Consider the following 20,569-nt stretch of genomic DNA (forward strand, 5'->3'; position numbering starts at 1 on the left):
ATTTATAATTTTTGTACTGTTGCAGAAGACCCCCAGAAGCTGTTGTTAGCAGAATCAGGGAAAGGGAAAGCATTTTGGAAGGTGCACATTGAAAACAAAGGTTGAAACATTTAGAGCAGGTGAAGCTGCTCGGAACTATGCTATAGAGGCTGGCTTCCCTTCAAGTGGTCTTACACACCACATTCATTTCTCAGACCAATTTAAGCTCCCAGAAGCCTGAGAGTTATGGACATAGTTACCATATCTGGCTGGAGGAATCTTTCATGCTCAGTACTGAGCTGCAGTATTTTTGCTTTTATTTAACAACCACAGTAACAGCCCGCATTTCTGGGACCTAAGGAATGCTGTAGTGCAAGCAAAAATTACTTCTGTAATCACTATGCAAACAGAGGAAGTGCATGAAGGGGTGAAACACTGCAGATGCTGGAACATGGCACTTAGCAGGGAGGACAAGCTGCCTGACAGAGGTGACCCTGCCCAGCACCAAGGATGAGCACCTGAGCAAGATGAAGGCTCATGAGAGTAGCTAACCACGAGAGCTGAGCACAAAGCCACCTCAACCTTTGCTCGGTCAGAGAGCAAGACATTCAGAGTGGAAGACATTGCCTTTGATAAAGGCTACAACACAAGGAGCACACACCACATCCCACCTTATGCTGGCGCAGTTGGGTAGGGCTCCCCTTGAGTGCTGAACACCTTGAGAGGGAAAAGTGCCATATACTGTGGGAATCCAAGGCAAGGAGAATGGAAACACCCATACTGTAACATATGCCACACAGTCTTCAAGAGCTGCTTTTCAAAGCTCTGGAAGTCCACCACTCCAGCTAACATCTGTCAGCTGCAAAAAATTAGTCTCACTGTGGCTGTGCTCACCTGCAGCCTACATTGGCTCCAAAAGAAAGGGAAGACAGGGCTACCATGGCAGTGCTTTTTTTGTTTTAGCTTTTTAGCCTTAACCTTTCCCATTCCATACTGAAATTCCCATCCCAGCTGTCTCTGAAAAAACAAAATAAACACATTCTTGAAGCACTATGAATAGAAACAGCAGGGCAGACCTTACTTTGAACTGAGTTGCACTGGTGATTTCTTCCAGAGAGCTTTTCACTTGAACATTTCCCACTAGCTTTGAAACAAAACCCCAAAACAGACCTGTATCTGAACTTGTGAATGTTTCCTTTTAAAAATGTCCCAAAAGGATGGACTCCCAAGCTGTCTGGTTCCTAGACACCGGGTGAGTTATCACTGAACCTTAAAGTAACGAAGCCTTAGTGGCTTATCTTGTTCACTGAGCAAGGCTAAAGCTCAGTTCTAGCTACAGAGGGGAAACTACATTACAAGCCCTGCAACCACAAACTTAATTTTGCCCTGGTCCAGTTTCACTCCCATCTTTCTCTTTTGCTGCAGAACAACTCCCATGTTGCTCTAAGAGAATCCATTCTTGTGTGAAGTCCAAGGCAAAGCTTTAAAGCCAAAGCATGTATTTTTTGCCACCAAAGGTGTAAATAACTGCAGTACATCTGGCTATGCTTTGGCCAGCTTTAAACAAGGTGTTTGTGATCGCAGCCCCTGAGATGGCAGGGTAACAAAAGCTAAAGGGAAGACAGCACCCCCCATACCTCCAAGGCAATTAGTGGCCAGGATTGAAGCCTCACTTTTGAGCTTTGGCATCTGTGGGAAAACAGCCAAGAGCTAGCTTGCCTGCTGGTGCTGTGAGTGCCTCCATCTGCAGCACACACATACTGCTGGGCAGAGTGGGAGGTGTGACAGGCCTGAGCTCCACCCTGAGTGTGCAGGACCAGCAGAGCCCTGGGATTTCAGAGGCAGCTCCTCTTAGCTGCAGTGACCTAGCTGCATCTCCTTCAGGTACTACCTTCAGTTTCACCAGCTGTGTTTGTCCTGCCTGTGTGCCAAAGACCACTGTCCCACTGTCCCACAGCAGGGACCAGACAGAGCAGAAGTGTGTTAACTTCCCTGCAACTCAGCATTTTATTTTTAGCCATCCTCTCCAGGGATTTGGGGTAATGGATCAGGCTCAGAGGTGTAGGGTCTGAAGCAAGACCACAGCCCTGCTCCACTGATGCTGCTGTGAGGAAAGTAACCTCCAAGAGGGTGCAGAGAGATTGACACAGCCCTGCACTGCTTTGGTTAAACCAGCTGAATCTTCTCCACCCCAGGGCTGTAGGAAGGCAGTGGAGAGGAGCACCATTCCTGTCACAGCAAATAAACTCCAGTCACTTCTCAGTCCACATGTTCATCCCACCTGGTCCCTTTGCAGCCTGCCTGCAGTCCATGGCAAATTCTAGACAGCCAAAGGCAGCAAGGGGAAGAGATGAGCTCCTCTGACAGCCGGGCAGGTGGTTAGGAAGGATCCTTCCATTCCTGTCACCCTGTCCTGTCACAAACACTTCTATTTTAAGTCAAGGTTTTATTCCTTCAAGATTTCAGACTAGGTTAGTTCTTCTAGTAAAAGAGGATGCTGACAAACATCTCCCTGGTCTGCCAGAGTTGGAGCAAAGCTGTGGGAGTGTCAAATCCACATTAGCTGAAAGAATTCTTACAAAAAACCCCAACGTGCTTCATTTGGCAAGACACTTTCCATCAAAGTGGCACAGGCAGACAACTTGATCCATAAATTGGGAATTAAAAGATAGAAGAATGTGGCTGGTTCCACATGTTTATTAAAATCTATATTTGAGACTCATAGCATTTATCCTGCATGCCATCAGCAGTAATATTTTACTCCCTTACTGCTGTATGGAGATCAACTTACTGACAATCTGCATTGCTGGAGAGCAGCTCCTGGCTATGCTGATTTTGGGGTTTTTTTTACAACCTCCTCCACTGCATTAAAGAGCCCTTCCAATACCTGGTCTGCTGCTCTGCAGAAGCATTTGCATACGAGAATTTAAAAGGTACCTTTTAGCCTCCTTTCTGAAAGCTATGGTTCATATATAGTGGCAGGCTTCACAGTTAAAAAGAAAATTCAAAACAAAACAATCAACCTAACAAGCTTAACCAATAAAATATTAATAGATTTTATTATAATTAACATTATTTGTATTACCCTTGGTATTATTTTTCTTGGCGTCGATATTGGTTTAATAGCACTGCTGAGAATCTCTAATTAAAGCATGGATAGAACACAACTCCTGCCCTGAAGAGCTTAATGTCAAAAATTTGGCTTTGTGGAAGATATGTTGCAACCACCCACAGGTTATTGGGTTCACTACAGCAGTAAGTATATCAAGCTCAATCGACTGTGATGTGATACACAAGAGGTCTGGCAAGATGATCTAGAAGTCCCTCCTGGTCTTAAGCTTGTGAATCTAAATAAACAAGACAGGAAGAAGACAGAGGTGAAATCACTTGGCAAATGGCAGAGCACTGCAAAAAAGTCACTAAATTCACAGTGCAGCATCCTAGCCACTAAGTCACTGTGTCTCTGAACTTTTTTGGGAGCATGTACTGTTTCAGCAAAAATCTCTTCTGTCCTTCCACCAATATTTACAGTGACAGTATGAGCAAAACTGTATGTGTATTGTTAACAACCACACATCGTGTATTTGTGTGTGCTTTGAGGGCACAACCAGCAATGATTGAGGGGTAAAGATGGAAAAGGAAAATAGGATTTCATTTGCTTTAGATGACAGTTTTCAACACCTTAAACTCCCTGACATAGTCTTTCATGACCTTCCTCCACCCCTGCAGCTCACCCACTGTGAAACACTGCTCGATTATATCAGTTCCCATAAAAACGCCTAAGATACAAGCATATGTAAAAGTCAAACATTCACATAGGCTTTCTCCACCTTCCAAGTGCAGACTATTTTCATATTCTCCTTTTCTGCAGATCCCAGTCATCCATTACCTCCTTTTTTTGCATTTGTGTGTGCAAGCATAAATGTTACATAGATGTGCAATTCCATGTAGGTTAGGGAAGACAGAAGCAAGAAAAGCTGCACAGCTGTCAGCTGGGAATTCCAGGGGTAGGTGGAATTATACCTAGAATCAAATTGTTCCTCTCCTTTCATAGCACAGCTTTATTTGCCTTGATCTCCTGTTCTCATCATCCCTGTTCCTTTTCATGTCTTTGCTATTAAAGTTATTAGGAAAATTATTCATTCAATTGCTTGTAGAAGCTGCCCAAAGATAAATACATTCAGCTTAATAAACCTAGTTAGCAGGATGGAAGGGGAGAATGCCTAATTAATGTATTAATGATTATAATGCACTTTGAAGATGAAAAGTGCTGGGAGCTCTAAGGGCAACTTTCTGCCCTCTGAAGTCCCTAGGAATCGTGTGCAGAAGCTAATTCTAAACATTACCAGTGCTACAGTGCAGCAGGGAAAAAGATGCACATACCACAGCTCCTCCTCAACATCCCAGACCTGGATGCAGAGGTTAGCCCATCTTCCAGACAGTGCCTGCATTAAGACAACACAGCTACATATTGTCCTCCAAAAAAAGGATCAGAGGAGTGGTGCTATTGCAGGGAAAAGACATGTTGGTCAAAGGAGGTTTCCAGCTGGTGAAGTTTCCATAGCTCAGGAACAAAATTATTTCTCCTCCACAGGTTTCTCCTCATCCAGACAATACGGTACAGACTGAGATCTGAAGAACAGATTTGCCTCTTGCTGCAGTAAGAAATCTTCCTTTACAGCAAGGGAAAATAAGTTGCTTCGAAAGTCCCTTAGATGTCACTGCACAAATAAAATACAAGCTGCTAATAACAGGTTTCTCAGTCGCATTTCCTTTGCATGTGGTACCAGGAGGCACATACTCCAGGCTCTCAGTATTATGGGCTTAGGTTATGAAAACTTTCATGAACGTATTTTAAATTTCAGTCTGCAGAAATCAGGTACCAGCAGTTGACACTTGCATAGCTGTCTCCTAAAAACACTGAACAATCTCTACAAATCCTAGAAAAGAGAATAAAATGCACACTAAAACAACAGCAAGATTCAGGTATATCTTGTGAGAAGACAAAAGGGGAAGAAATGCTGTCAGTCAACAGATTTTTTGGTCATCACAGGGGATACTGTGAATCAACTAAATGATGCTGTACCACTCATCTCTGTAGCAGTTAAAAAAATCTCAGTTCACTTAGATACCCATAGAGCATTAAAAATCCTGCAAACTTCACACATTTCTTACAGGGAAGACTCCTCGCTGTGGCAAAGGCCAAAGAAAGTAAGGCCTCAGCAAGTAATGCACACAGGTGACCCACAGCAGGTGCAAGACCAAAACCCCAAGCTTTATCCCCAACCACGGGGGCTCAATATCATCTGCACTGCTGAGCCTCGGGAACAGGAACAAGCAGCAGCCACTTGCATTCGGACAGACCAGCTGTGCTCAAGTGGCAATGTTTGTTTGCCAGACTAAAATCAGCATCTGTTTGTTCTAGTGTCTCTCCTCAAGTGATAAGCACGGATGGCTACTTTCCCTTCAGGGGATTATGGGCTGACAATTACTGGATGAAGAGTAATAAATCAGCCTTCCCTCCATGAGTTAATACACTCTCTGATAAAGCTGAGGCTTTGTTTGCGCAGACCACATAATTTACCGATGGCAGTATTGATCAAAGTGTCTTTTATGGATTTGTCTGCTTGTGGCCCAACATGAAATTTTAATTTTTTTTTCTTTTTTTGTATCATGGTCTTTTACTCTTCCTTTCTTTTCCTGGGTTATTAACAAACCCCAAACCCAAGAATACTCTTCCCTGGGGTTAGTGGAGGGAACTCCCACGTGCTGTTCTAAAACTGGCTTAAAAAACTAAACACAAATCAATCAGTCTTCCTACAATGTTGTTTCTTCTCCCACCCACTGTCTCTCACACCTGGCAGTGTGTTAGGACAGCGAGTGCCTGCTCACAGCTCACACTACTGCACACGTGGTGGCCCATTGCCCTGAGAGGTTTCTAGGTGCTTGGAACATGCCAAATAAAGCAATGGATGTTTAAGATGCACTGAAAATCAGAAACAGCCTGGTTTTCAAAGCTGCTCTGCTTTCAGCTACCAGAAGCTTCTTTCTGTCTTGTAAGCTGCTGATGCCTACCCAAAATCAAATAATTAACAAAGTCATCTCAGTAATGAGTCTTGACAATAGACGGGATGCATCCTAGACTTCATTCCTGCTCTTTTTCTTCTCTCTCTTCCAACAGCAGAAGCAGCCCATGGTCATCATCCTTAGGACAGCAATGTGTCAGCTTTGTGCATGTTCCTGAGCAGCCCCAGCACAGCTCTGTGAAAACCTGGAGAACCAATCCCTTAAGCAGAGGCTGTAAAAAAAAAAGCAGGGACACCTGAACCTAACAGAAGATTTGAATGGATGAATTTACAGGGAGCCTGTCCCCGATTTTCCTCTCCTTTTATTCTTTGTTTACTTTCCAAACCTTCTCTGCCAGCTATCAGCAAAAACACCCTGTCTTCTGGTAGTGGGGAAGAACTGAAAAGGCGTTACAGTGACTTCCCAGCTGGAAAAAGAGAGCCCAGGCCCTGCAGCAGCCTCCACTAGAAAATGTCTAATTCAGAGCAGATCATCTGTGGCACTTCTTTTAAGAAGCAATTCTGAATCCAAATTCTACAAAATGTAATTAAAATAATGACAATTGCTTTGGGGAAGAAATTGGTCTCCACCAATCTTAAAAGAGAAGCCTCAGAACCACACATCAGAATAAGGCTCTCCTGACATAAACAAGTCTACACCTAGAAAGGACCAAGCAGTCACCACTGGAAAGCCACGGCAGGCCTGCACATCTTGCCACTCTATGCTTGCATTAGAAGATTCCTACAAAAGACAAAATTGATTTGGTCATTTTTGTTTGCTGCCATCTTTAGAAAGAGGTACAAAAATGTCAGTATCCTTCTTTAGAAGGAAAGGGACGGCAATACAGCTTATGCACTTGGAGGGCATTTATTTATTCTTCCCAAATTCTCTGTCAACGGGTTTGCTGGAGGGCTCTCCTAGACTAAAAGTTCTGAGAAGGTCACAGGCACACATTTTCTTTCACAAATTTTCCAGGCTTTAAAGTCAATTGAAAAAAACAAACAAAAAACAAACAAAAAAAACCCCAAAGCCCCCGCTCGTTCATATTTTTAAAAAAGGCGTGTGACTACAAATCACTTCTGCTTCATAACAAGTCAGGTTTCACTTCCACTTGTCTGTGACATAAATATTACTGGTTAGGTACAATAACAGGAGCCTCTTCCTTTTGGAAATTTTGACTACTTGCAGAATATGTCACTGATCATTCAGCAGCAAATGTCAGCACTGCCTACAATGGCATTTTTGTATGTTTCTCACTGAAAAAAAATCAAGCAGTCATTTTGCTGAAAAAAAGTTATTAAAAATTGTTCTATGCTGAGGAATCCACCACTTCCCTGGGGAGATTACTCCAATGGCCAATTGTTCTCTCTGTGAAAAATTTTCCTCTTGTGTCCAGTTGGAATGTCCCCAGTTTCACCATTAGCCTTTGTGTTTTCCATGTGATTCCTTGTAAAAAGGGAGTCTTCATCTTCTTTGCAGCCACCCTTTAAATACAGGAACACAGTGATAAAGTCTCTCCCTAAACCTTATTTTCTCCAGGCTAGACAAACGCAGTTCTCTGAGTCTTTCCTTCCTTGAAAAGCTTCTCAGTCCTTTGATCATCATTGTGGCCTTTCCCTGGACCTTCTCCAGTCTGTCCACATCTTTTTTGCATAGCAGGGAATAAAATTGATCACATTATTCCTGGTGTGGCCTGACAAGCACTGAATAGAGTGGGATAATGACTTTCTGCTGGTGACGCCCTTGTTGATGGGATTGAGTATCCCACTGGATTTCTTTGCTGCAGAAGTCCACATTCACTCATACGGAGCTCGTTGTTCATTGGGACCCCTAGATCCCTTTCCACAGAGCTGCTCCCCAGATGGGCAGACCCAAGCCTATGCTGGACCCTCAGATTATGTTTTCCCAGGTGCAGGACCCTACATTTGTCCTTGCTGAACTTCATAAGGTTCTTGTTAGCCCAGCCTTCCAGCCTATCCAGGTCTTCTTGCAGGTTGGCTCTCCTGTACCAAGTGTTCATTTCCCCACTCCGTTCAGTATCATCAGCAAACTATATCACTGGAGACATTCAGTGGTTTAGTAATAATGGTATAGAAATCTCTCAAAGTACTCCTTTATTCATATTATTATGTTTTAACCCATAAAAGAAGCTTTGAAAGGAGCCTTCTGTTATCCAGAAGCACCTGAACTGCATCAAGAAATAAACAAATAGGAAGCTACTGATTCATTTCAAGCTTACAGGAAAATACTCAGTACATTGTCTCTTCCCAGAAGGTATAATCAGAAAAAATAATTTTTGAGTAAGACGATTTCTAACATTTTACACCATCATCTTTTCTGACATTTCTATCCATAATGGCAAGGTAAATCAAACATTAAGCCCCACCACCAGGTAAGTAGAAAAATCAACTGATTTTCACAGCAGCTACACAAAAATAAGACACAAATAAACCCAGTGTGATCTTTGTCAGTCTTGACTGTTCTTCTTGCCTTTCCTGTTCCTTGCTATTTGAGCCAGTTTTGGCACAGCAGACTCGGGCACTGCCCAAGCACCAGGAGCAAACACCACACGCAGAGTCACAGGCTGAGCCAGTGGCACAGCCAGGAGGACGCTGAGATCCCAGCCTCCCAGTTCTGCCTACGGGAGGTATTTCTGTTCATGCTGCAGCAAGAAAAGCCCCCAGAAGAAATGCACTGCATCAACGATTAGAAATCTGGCCAAGAATATCTGTTGCAGAAACCTGTAAGGATTCACTTGCAAAAAGCAATGCTTTAATGAAACAAAGGTAGGGATTCCTGTCCATTACCCCTCAAATAGTGCTTCTTCCAAACCCTTTACCTCCCTGATGTTCAGAGCTTGTAAACTAACCCAGCCTAGGAGGAAGGACTCCCAAAGTGATTTCAGATGGTGGTTTGTACCCTTGCAGGATGGCCCCATCGTGTGACAACAGAGGAACACTGCACCCACGTGGGAATGCACTCGGGAATACAAAGCCTGCTTTCTCAGCAGGTGGTCCTCTGCCAGTGATTTAATTTATTCTAGCTAAAAAAAAACCCCAGAGCAGTTCTTGGACAAAGACCTGGGATTAGCAAGTGAAAGACAGCCTTCCTTTTAACCCCTTTGTCACTTCTAACACAGAAACGCCGCTTTGTGCTTCAGAACTCCACTGCTTTGCAGGGAGAAAGAGGAGGGCTGTGGGATAAGTGGCAGTTGCACAGGGTGTTTGAAATAAAGGTTTAACTGTGGCAGGGTTTCAAATTTTCATTCATTCAAGCACTGTGTCCTTGTGCTAGTAGGGGTTTGTTCATTCCATTACACCCGTACATGTAAGTCAGTTACAGTTTCATTTCCAAGCCAAGAGGTTAAAATTGGTAACGTTTAAAAGTTAGTATTGCTGAAATGAAAACTGATCTCAACTCAACTAGTTCACTTCCTTTGGCTAACATTATTTACTCTGTGGTCTGCACCCGGAAGCTTTTGAGCTATGTGTGTGGCTTGCAACCATATGGCTACATCAGGGGAGCCCTGACACACACCAGAGATGCTACCTCACTTCCTTCCTCCCTCACTTCCTTCCTGCCCCGCTCCAAACCCAGCTCTCCTTTTTTTGCTGTTCTTTCCACATCCTCTCCCAGTGCTCAAAACCTTCCTTCGTTTTCCTAATGTATTAACTGTCTCCACCCTGGGGACCTCCCCTCTTTGGTGCCCCTCCGGATGCCCCCAGCTCATGTTTCTCTTCTGGGACCCACATCACTGTCCACTGCCTGGTGGGGCAGCAGTAATTCCCCTTCCCATCACTGGCTCACATGAAATAAAATACAAAAGTGGCCCAGTGGTGCACAGGGTCCAGCGTGGATGGAGTTAACTTGCTTCATGGCAGCCTATGTGGCACTGTGGTTTGCATTTGTGGCTAGAACAGTGTTGATAACATACCACTGCTGTTACTCCTGAACAGCACTTGCACAGTATCAAAGCTCTCCAATATGCTTTTTCAGGATGAGAGGAGGGTTATCTCCAGTCCAAAGGATGAAGTTTAGCCAGTGCTGCTCACCTCCCTCATCTGAGCCATGTGGAATCTCTTGCCCCAGACAAACTTTATCCTTTGGACCTTGCTATGAGGCAGATGGAGCCAGAAAAGTGGTAAGCCAATTTCAGTTTCCCTCTGCCCACCCCCCATCTATAGATTAAAGCAGATAATCATAGAGTATTGAGTTCTTTCTATTGCCTACATGCATGTGTGAAGACTGTTTTACCACTTACATAAAAACTTAGATTTTTAGTCTCCATCACTTTCAAGAAAATAAACTTCTGTCATTTAGCTAGGACAGGGAGAAAGGGAGTTATTTGATAAAACTTGATAAAGCTTCTGGCAGGCTCAAATGTGATTAATTTACCACAGCTTATTAAGTTACTGTCAGCTGAGCTGCAAGAAGCCCAGGGCTTACTCTTAACCTAGAGTGAATGCTAAGCAACAAGGCTCAGCTTAGACCAAAACGGGTATCAGATAGTAAGAGTGGTAATTAACATTTGTCGCAAGCTAGAACTGTACACTGAGAGTGATCACAGCTCAGATGACTAAGTGTAATTGCTTAATGACAGTAAATCGACCAGAGCTCCAGGTAGTCAGTCTTTTTGATTATCCAGAGATCACAGGATAATACAGTTGAGAAGGAAATTCAATAGGTCAGACCAGGTTGCCCAGGGCTGTACTGGACAGGAAAACCAATCAAGCAAAGAGACACAATCTTTCAAATTTTTTACTGTTACTTCTGCAGTTTTGCACAGTAAGCTACTGTACAGCTGTGTAACATTGACAAATTTCTTCCGTTAAAAAATGTAAAATAACAGGGTACAAAAATAAGCACTTGAAGTGCTTTCATTCTGCTTACCATGTAAGCGAAAGCAGGGGTTATATCCCTCACTGGCTTTTAGACCAGACTATTGCTTCCACAGGAAAGCACCATGATGTGCCAAAGCCTGAAGCCTGACATCTGCTGCCAAATTGCAGTGAGCTCCCCAGGGCTTCCAGTGAGTTCACCAGGGGCCAGCAGAGGCACAGCAGTTCTGCCATTTGTGGCACAACACAGGACCAACCAGACTGAACAGCACAGCATATCCTCCCTCCCTGTTCCCTTCCTTCCTTCCCCATTATGAAGGCTGGCTGTATAGAGATAAATGCAATCCATGTTTAGGACCCTCCTCAGGTTCGATCTTCCTCATCATCCCAAAACAGACAGCAACTGAGGATCTGCGTGCTGCAAGATCAATTCATAACTGATAATGCAGCGCCAGGCAGGATTCATTATGCAGTGTACTTTTCCTCCCCCTGCTTTTTTGCTTTGTGGTAGTGGTTGTAATCATTATAGAGCTCCTTAAAGACCTCCCTCACGCCTGCTGGGAGCGATGTACTTAGGAACTTGATGTCCCGTTCAATGCAAAGGTCAAGGATGTGATATATTCCTTCTGTGAGATGTGTCTTCACAGCTGGGTGCAAAGTCACCTGCAAGAAGAACAAAATTGCCTTAAACTTGAAGACAGAAAGGCAAGAAAACACCGTTTCCACAGTCAGTGTACATTAAATGCTGACAACAAGTTATGCTTTGCATCAGACTATCTGGAATAGCCCATTAGATAAAATCCAAGATTTTGACTTGTGCAATATTTTCCTGATTTTTGCAAATATGTTTTGCAAAACAAGCACAGCCCTTGCAGCAAAATCCATGAGAGTCTATACACAGTTGTTGTGGTGGCAAAGACACTGATCATCCTGGAATCACACAGGCACTCCTCAACTGAACCACTGTAATTAAAAAAAACACAAAATACTTGCCTTGGATTACACATTTCAGTAGATTCTGTATGTCTCCTATAGGCTGTATGCTAGTAAATCTCAGTTTCAAATGAGCACTTCCTTTAGGCTGCTCTCTCATTCACATTGGGTAGTCAAATAATTTAAACTTATCACTTAATAATTTGATATTTGTCTAACAGTTTTTTTCTGAGGACTTCAATGTGCAAGCCTTAATAAAAGAAGCCTTCAAAAAGCTCATTTCCTTAATCTGTTTTAACACCAGGAATCAGGTACCTTGCCTGAAGTCATACAGAAAATTGGAGGAATACAAGAAATGACTCAGGACTCGGTGCCCTGCTCCCGACATTACCTCTGCTCAACCCCACAACCAGCAGAACTGCCACCACAACCAGGAACATCAGTGCAGACTCTGATGCTCTAGGCTAAGTGAAATTTGTCCTGTGCTCACAAGTCACTTGCTAAATACTTCACTGCCCAAGACAGTCTGGCCTCTGGCATCATCACGTTATTTTTGCTGCAGAACCATGTCTTTTCTTCACTGAATCCCAAAATTAGCTTTATGCCTCCAGATGCAAGCCTCTGCACTCCAGGCCTAATGAAAATTACATAAAAAGCTGTCATTAAAATTCAGGCCTCTTTCTTCCTTAGGCAACTAATAAACTTTCTCCTAATGAAGTGCACTCCTCATCACAGTGACAGGCTGCCTCTCTCTTTCAGCCCTAAATGTGGAACAGCTAATATATTTTGTTAGATCCACTGACACAGCTGGGAAAAACATATAGCAGGCATTAAGACACATAAGCCTTCCTTTGGATCTGTGACCCTGAAGAGTTTGCATGTCCAAGAGGCTGTAATTTTTCCCCTCTCTGTCAGTTGATCAATTGGTTTGTTTATAACAGATGTTACTTCTCCCTACACTGTGCAATAAAGCTGGAGAAAAGCTGAGCATTGCAGCTCCCGGTGAATGCACTGGGCTGGGCTCTCCCTTCCTAGGGCAGAGAAATGACTCCAGAGGACAAGGGCAGGAAAACCCACAGCTACTGACAAAATGGACCAGATGGCCCACTTGGGATAAGCAGCTATCTTAGAGCTGCAGTTAATGGAACTGAATCCCTCACATCACAAATTCATCTGGACCCATGCCTTATTTGGGCCATTCTTGCTTTGCAGTTTCCTACAAACACCAATAACACCATGGGAAGCAGAACCAAAAGATTTAAACAGCTGCCACTACTGGCTGGCAGTTAATTATACTTGTAAGTGGTTTATGGTCTATATAGTTAGCACAACCAATTTGTCAAGCATTATAGAGCTCTTGATGTGAGACATTAAATGTGTGAAGAGGTATTTCACTACTGCTGAATTAAGCAACAGTTCATAGGCAACAAGTAGAAAGCACTGTCAACAGTATGAAAGAGATACCACCCACTCCAGCAAGGAATCTTTCTAGATTAATACAAAATAATTTGTGATATAATGAGGAACACTGAGGGAGCTGTTACACAACCACTTTGCAGTAAGTGACTACTTAGGCCAGTAGGTTTCATCAGGTCTGGTTTGCAGACCCCTAAAAGGGTTCCAGTAAGTGCAGACGTCCATATAAAGAATTAAATCTACCAACATGTTTTTTCAGTTATCTTTGATGGACCTTCAGGGTCTTCAGATCACAGGCAGAAAGCCACTGATCCTGACTCAGAAGAGATGAACGGTTAAAATAGTTTTTCTCTCCCTCTGCAGAGCAACATGAAAAAAGTGTACATGCCCTGTTAGAGACAGGCATGCTGGGGCCTCCCCTTCCTCTGATATCCATCAATTCTCACCAGTCTAATGAGCAAATAAATCATCACCTACTTGTGATCTATCTGTTCTGTCAGACAGAAAACACTCCTTTGTCATAGTGTCTGGTGGCTCACTACACCATTTCCCCCTTCCACGCCCAAAGGTTCCATGCATTCATTACTGATCTGTGGTTTCAGCTATCATCCATCACTTTCCATTTCCCAGTGAAAGTATTGCACAAAACCTTCCCAGAAGTCTCATGAGACTTTGTACTCCTGCTAATGCTGACACAAGTGTCCTTTCAACTTAAAAAGGTCGTTTGACAATTCAAGTCAGGCTTTCAGACTTACATCCAGTGATGACCAGATTACAGAATTCAGAGATGGTTTTAACCAAGAGCAGAAGACATCTTAATAGCCATTTTCCCTTTGCTGAACTACTATGTTCACTATGTAAACAATAACCAACTTACCAGGAACACTAAATAACATGGCTAAAAACTGGCACATCCCATTCTTTGCTCCCAACGAAAGAAAAAAAGGAAAAAAGACAGGCACACTAGAAAAGGCAGCTAAGTTTAACCTCTCTAAAAACCTTCATGGTTAGTTCACTGGTTACACCATAATCCTTGAGAAACAAAGCACCAGTTAGGATTTTTGTTTTAAAGAGGGCATGAAAACAAAGACTAAAATTCCTTTCTTTATTTCAGTCCAAGCCCAGGCCAGAACCACAAATAATCAATTTGCAGGTACTTGCACCACAAGCAGCATTCAAACCCTGGCAAAATCTAAATCTATTGGGCTGACAAAAATGACAAGCTGAAGTTATGTCTGGATGTGAGAAAATACTGATCTGGCTCTGGCATCCACAATAACAGAAGTAGTTGCTTTCAATAAGGATCAGAATGATATCTTTGGAACAGAAGGTGATTTACTGAAAAGCTAACAATTCTTGCCTTGGTAACATTTTTCCATTCACTTAATCATTTAGACCACATTAAAAGATATTTCCCAGGAGAATTTTTCACCATTACTTTGCCAGATGGGGCCTTGACTGCTATCAGTCCTGGACAACTGAGGACTTGTTTGATCTGGGAGATCAATTTAACTACCAGATGTCTAAGGAAGACATTTTGAACAATGATGGTAGCAAAACTCTGGAACAAGTTACCTCAACCCTGGAAGCATTCAAGGCCAGGTTGAATGGGGCTGCGAGCAACCTGATCTATTTCAAGATGCCCCTGCTTATTGTAGGGGAGTTGGACTAGATGACTGTGGCTAGCACAGGTTTTCCCATGAGAACTTTCTCCTGTGTTTTATAAACAAAGATAAAGTTTGGATGTTGTTAAAACAGTGTCTCAAGATTTGGACAGTTCAGGCCTGGCCAATTAGGCCTAGGGGCAGGTTTCTGGCTGACCAATCTGGGTGACCTCTGAAAAGTCTATATAAGCTGAAATCAAAATAATAAAGCTCTCTTTTCTATGCCACGCTGAGAATCCGGGATTTCTTCTCTGCTAGCGGCTCAACAGCGACAGATGACCTTTAAAGGTCATCTTTCAACCCAAACCATTCTATGATTCTATGAAGAAAAAGCAGCACCCAACATGGCACTAAAGCAAAGCAGTTCTGTACTTGGGCACTGCACTGTTTTACCTTAAAAAAAACCAAAAAACAACACAGTCCAGCCCACACCTTTAGAAAATTTTCCAGGAGTTTGGTAAAAAAGGATTCTCAGGAGCTCTTGCTCAATATAACAGTCTGGATCAAACCTGCATCTCCATGAGGCGTAACTTCACAAATTTTACAGAATTTAAGAGCTGCCTTTGGAACAGAAACTCCAAAGCCAGCATACAATACTGTGGCACTTTCAAGATGGATGAGAACATACCTTCTGCAATTCAGTCACATACTGAGCCACAATGAAAGCAGAAAACACTGTGAAGTTCTCCATTTCTGCAGCAATATGAGTATACATCCGTTCCACCAAGTGTGCACATTTCAGTATCACTTCAAACTCATCCGTGTTACCTAAAACACAAAGTGAGATGCAACCTGGCATTTGAGGCTTAAAAACACTAGTAAAAAAACCCCCAAACAATCCATGATTTTTGAACTACATAAGGCCAAGGACAGCTTGTCCATTGTATAATCTTTTCTTATCAAGCCACAGCTAGAGGCCCCCCACAATGCACAATATACATCTCTTAGAATGGCTGCTTTGTAAGAGCATACTGACTTCAATTTCATGAGCACCACAAGGCAAAAATTATTTGTTATAGATGTTGAAGTACTAAAGCTGCAGTTATGGTCCCTTCTACAATTCAGTCCTAACTAGCACTGTGGAGGAGAGAACAACGAGACAAGAAAATTATACTCCCTGCCTAGAGAAAACCAGAAGACACCTCTTAGAAACAGCATAGTAAGAAAGCTTTCTGATGAGATCTATTATGTGGAATATAGCAGCAAAAGCTACATAACTGGAGATGTAAAGTGAGACTGGTGAGATCAGCTGAGACTCAACTCAGTAGGCAGAAGAATGAAGAGAGCTAGCACAAAGGGAGAAGGGAAATCCAGAAATTACTTTCATGTTATCTGTTACAAAAACAGAACAATCCTGCAAAGATAAACAGCATCATTTTCAGCTTGAGGATGCCATGTACCTGTAAGCTTCCAGTGCCCCTGCCTCAGGTAAACATATTGCAGAAGCAAAAAAATTCTCAAGTCTGGCACCAGTTTGACACACCTTCTCCTCTATCACTGAGCCTCAGCTAATACAATCCTCCACAATGAATTCATACACTTCCATTTGCCCACAGGTGTAGGCAACATATAAGCTGACACAAATCTGAATGTGGCACAGGCTGTGGAACATCAGTAGAAAGCTGGGATACAATCAGTTTCAGGACATGAAATCAACTTGTCTCAAAACTCACCACTATTAATGACAGAGTATTTGTGTCCTGACCATCTCCATCGCTGCGGACATCTTTGACTTGTCTACTTTTACAAATGCAAATTCTTTAATAACTTCCAGTAAGAAGTCAGTTTTTCCCCTCCCTTTTGTGATATTTAATTACACTACTTCGTAATTCTTGACCATACAGATATATCACCTAACCCTAACTGATGCCTCAGATACGTATGGAGTTCTGGCTTTATACTTAGCATAAAATGGTGACAATTCAGCTCCATAGTAAACATAATTCCAGTCTCAAGTAGGATCAATTTGGGATTATAACTCGCATATATTAGCATGCATCACTAGAGCTCAGAGCCACCACGCTTTCCGACAGAGAGACTGACGAGAAGAGCCAAAATTGGGAACAGCAAGCCTTACTGGTTCCTGTTTATTTGCCAGCCAGTCACTGAAGAATAACTTACCAAAAGCAGTGCTGCCTACTTGCAGCCCCACAGGAGCCCCAGTCATCTTCCTAAGCCCACAGCACCACAGAGCTCATCCTCAATTTTACATGAAGGACAGACAGGGCTGACAGTTTCAATGCCACAGCTAGGTTTTGAGGACTTTGCCCTGTTCAGCACCTGCTCTTCTAGTGTATATAAAATTACAGTGTATATACATATATATATAGTGCAAAGATGGAAAAGACATGGTACCTCTGTCTCCTTTCTGACGTCCTTCATGCATGACAGAAACAACCAGACGATGGAAGCTGCTCAGAAAAGATGGTGCTGCTTTCAAAAGCACCTGAAAAAGACATTAAATAAAAACATCTGAGATTATGTAGTAAAGGGAATGAATAGAGGCTATCTTTCCATTCTGCATCCTGAGCCATTTGTGCTTCTAGAAATCAATCACAGAAAAAGGAAATGTTTTTTCCTAACCTAGCATCAAATGCTGATAAGCAATCCACTGCCAAAGAACAACAATGCAGGCACAAGCAAAGCAGGAGAGCAACTGAATTATGTGATCTTGAGATTCCCAGCCTTTTAAATGATAAGCAGTACAATGCATTTTCACACTATCAAGACAAAATATTTCAAAACCATATTAAAAAAAATTCTATCACTGGTGTGTTTCTTCTTTCTACCTTTTTCCCCTCCTCCCACCCCCTCACAGACATACCTTTGGATGACATTGCACAACAGAGAAAAGCACTTCATGGATCCCCAGGAAGACACCACGATAGTCTTCTGTCTTCAGGTGATCCAGAGGGACTGTTAGGAGAATGCTGAATGCCAATGATACATGATGTGGATTCACAAGAACCCCTTCTCCTTGCCTTAGCAGAGCTGCTACAGTCTCTAGAATGGGTACAACTATGATGGAAATCAGTGACTGGTCCTGACAGGCCTCTTTGGTTTGCATCTACAAGAAAGGAAATAGACAAGGAGGAGCACATTAGCCACCTATCATTAGTGTTGAAACACCAGAGAATCCTAAAGCTCTGACTGGAGTTAATGGATAGACCTGTGCAAGCTGGACTGGCAGGGAGACTCCTGCACCTGAGCCATTTTCATGCAACTGTGCCCTGGGCAAGGATGAATATGATGCATTTTCAACAAACACTCCTGTGAGCATAACTGGAATGGCAACCCAAGTCCCCTGAAAACCAGCACTGCTTTGCACCTCTTCATAAGAATGCATTGATGCTGTTCACTCCTTTACAAGCATGCAGACCTATCAAAAAAGAGCAGAAACTGCAAGATTATGATTCCCAGGCATTGCAGAGCCAACCTGTGACAAATTCTTGTCTAGAGACATCATCCCAAAAGAAGAAAAACCCACATCACTAGGTTTATATGCTGTATAAATGAAGGACAGGACACTTGGGTTTGATTAGTTTCAGTTAAGTTTCCTTTTCATATTTCAGTGGATTTATATAATTACTTTTTTCTATAAGCACTTTATTCTTTTTGTTTTGCTGCTGTTAGCTTCTGCTGCAACACATGGCTGACAGTTATCTTTTCCTTTGCACAGGAGGAAGGACAGGAGACAGACTCTCTACTCTGCTGTCTGACAAGTCTCTCTCAAGCTCCATATATTACATGGTGCAGTTCCACAAAATTACTGTGTATAAGAAATGGATGACCTGCACACTGCATTCACAGGTGGAGATTTACTTGAGGAAGGAGGAAAAGAAGGGTCTAGACAAAAGTTTAGATGAATCTGGCATGGATTTGTTTAGTTTTTGTTCCTGTGTGCCTCTGTGCACATTATATATAACTGCTACAGACTCTAACAAACAGGAAGGGTAGGTAATGAAGTTACAGTAAAGAGATACTTACGGCTAAAGCTGTGATTATCTGTGGGCTGGCAAACCAGAAAGCTTTCTCTTTGTCTCCACTTAATGGGCAGCTAAGCAACAATTTGATTAGCGTAACAGCTGACAATACTTCCTGCAGAAAGCAGACAGATCATCAGTCAGGGTACAAGGCACACTGGCTCCTTTCAAGTACATAAGAGCTCTTTCAAGGCCAGTGGCACTTTTGAGCATTACCAGAGCCTTGACACATGAAAGGCCTCCCACCAATACCTCTCTTTGGAAATTGTGAAGTAAGTGGCAGCTCCACAGAATTCAATACTGAGCAGCAGTGACCCAAATGTACTTCATGCCACATTTGTTTCAGAATCAACTTACTGCAGAAAAGGGCTTTCCTGAAGAAAGGAAAGCCTTCTCATACAACTGCCACTAGGTAACAGAAGGAAGCAGAGGCAACACAGAAATACGAGTACACTATGTATTAAGGGTGCTGCTTTTGGCAGAAGGGTTTGGTTTATAATTGCTAGTTGTTTATACAGCCTGATTAAAAAACATATTGCAAGCTAGGTGGCAGAAATTATCTGTAGAGTTCAGGAATTCCAGATACACTTTCAAAAAGATGCATCAAGAATTGATGCAGCACATCTGTATCTCTTTCTGGCAAGTAAGACACAGACAGATCACCAGTGCCCCCAGTTTAATCCAAGTGTCATTCTCAAGTCACTGGGCTTTCTGTGGAGCATACAGCTGACTTTTTTTTCCCAAAAGTGTTCCATACATCACCACTGCTGCTTAAGCTGCTCTGAAGAAAGGCACTGAACTTAAAAAGATACTGAATGGTATCTGGCTATTGCTGAGTAGTCTTTAGAGCGACAAGTACCAAAAGCACGGGCGCAGTTTTGATTTTACTTAAAAATGCCAGCATTTCTAAAAGTGCCTTTAACCTTGTAACAAAGAGCCACAGACAAACACTGACTGCTGGTATCTTGTGCAAGAGCTCTGAGCAGCAAGTAGAAAAGGGCTTTCAGCCTGGCCTGTAACACCACAGCCATGTGATTTCTCTTGACAATACATGGAATCAGGACTGCTGAGTCCTTAACCTGGACAGAAGGTTTTTTGAGTAGGTTTCCATGATCTTTCCACCTCTCAATTTATACTCAGAACATAGCAGTCACCAAGCCCTTATCTATGTAAATTAATTTGACCTGATCACTGAACATAAAGCTGGAAGAAGAAAAGGATATTTAACAAACGTCATTAAGCCAACAACCTTTTTTCAGAATACAGCATACTGTAGAAGGAAGTTGACAATATATTAAGCTCATGCCTTACTTTAGCCTTCTGTTGCCAAACATTCCTAACTTCAAGTCCCTGCAGCACCAGCTTCATTATAGCATAAAACTCCTCAGCAGAGCAGTTTCCCAGCAGCTGGACAAGCACCTCTGTCAGCTCCATCTCTATACTTTGGATCACCTGGGTTGTGATTGCAGGACCTGCATATTCAAGAGAAAAAAGCAATCAATTCCCAAGAGAGAAACTTCCACAGGTAAGAATAGGGCAAACTGAAAATAAAACAGCTCTGTGGGTATCTTTTTAACACTGAAATACAGAGAAGGCTCAATACTTTCTGTTTACCTCTCTCTCCACTAGTACAATGACTTGATGATCTCAAGTACATCCTACCCTCAGGTTCACAGAGCAGTCATCATAC

At 42.6% G+C, this 20,569-nt stretch overlaps 1 protein-coding gene across 4 annotated transcripts in view; it reads right to left on the reverse strand.

The window, feature by feature from the left end:
* URB2 (URB2 ribosome biogenesis homolog) overlaps positions 1–20,569 on the reverse strand; it is a 75,527-nt gene that overhangs the window by 47,436 nt on the left and 7,522 nt on the right. For 2 of the 4 annotated variants that reach the window (XR_014850826.1, XM_085055456.1), the window contains exons 4-8: positions 20,191–20,351; positions 18,884–18,994; positions 17,721–17,963; positions 17,252–17,342; positions 15,525–15,664 (exon numbers count right to left, since the gene is read on the reverse strand). Coding sequence is in view for 3 of the 4 variants with exons in the window: in XM_085055456.1 (XP_084911582.1) it covers positions 15,525–15,664; positions 17,252–17,342; positions 17,721–17,963; positions 18,884–18,994; positions 20,191–20,351 (746 nt within the window). In the remaining variant the exon portion in view is untranslated. Of the gene's footprint in view, positions 1–7,077; positions 7,530–10,789; positions 11,547–15,524; positions 15,665–17,251; positions 17,343–17,720; positions 17,964–18,883; positions 18,995–20,190; positions 20,352–20,569 lie in introns of those variants that run through there. The other 2 variants (XM_085055454.1, XM_085055453.1) reach the window with 2 other exon arrangements.

The sequence above is a fragment of the Lichenostomus cassidix genome, chromosome 3, assembly GCF_008360975.1.
Source record: "Lichenostomus cassidix isolate B80296 chromosome 3, HeHo_3.0, whole genome shotgun sequence".
Taxonomy (NCBI): domain Eukaryota; kingdom Metazoa; phylum Chordata; class Aves; order Passeriformes; family Meliphagidae; genus Lichenostomus; species Lichenostomus cassidix.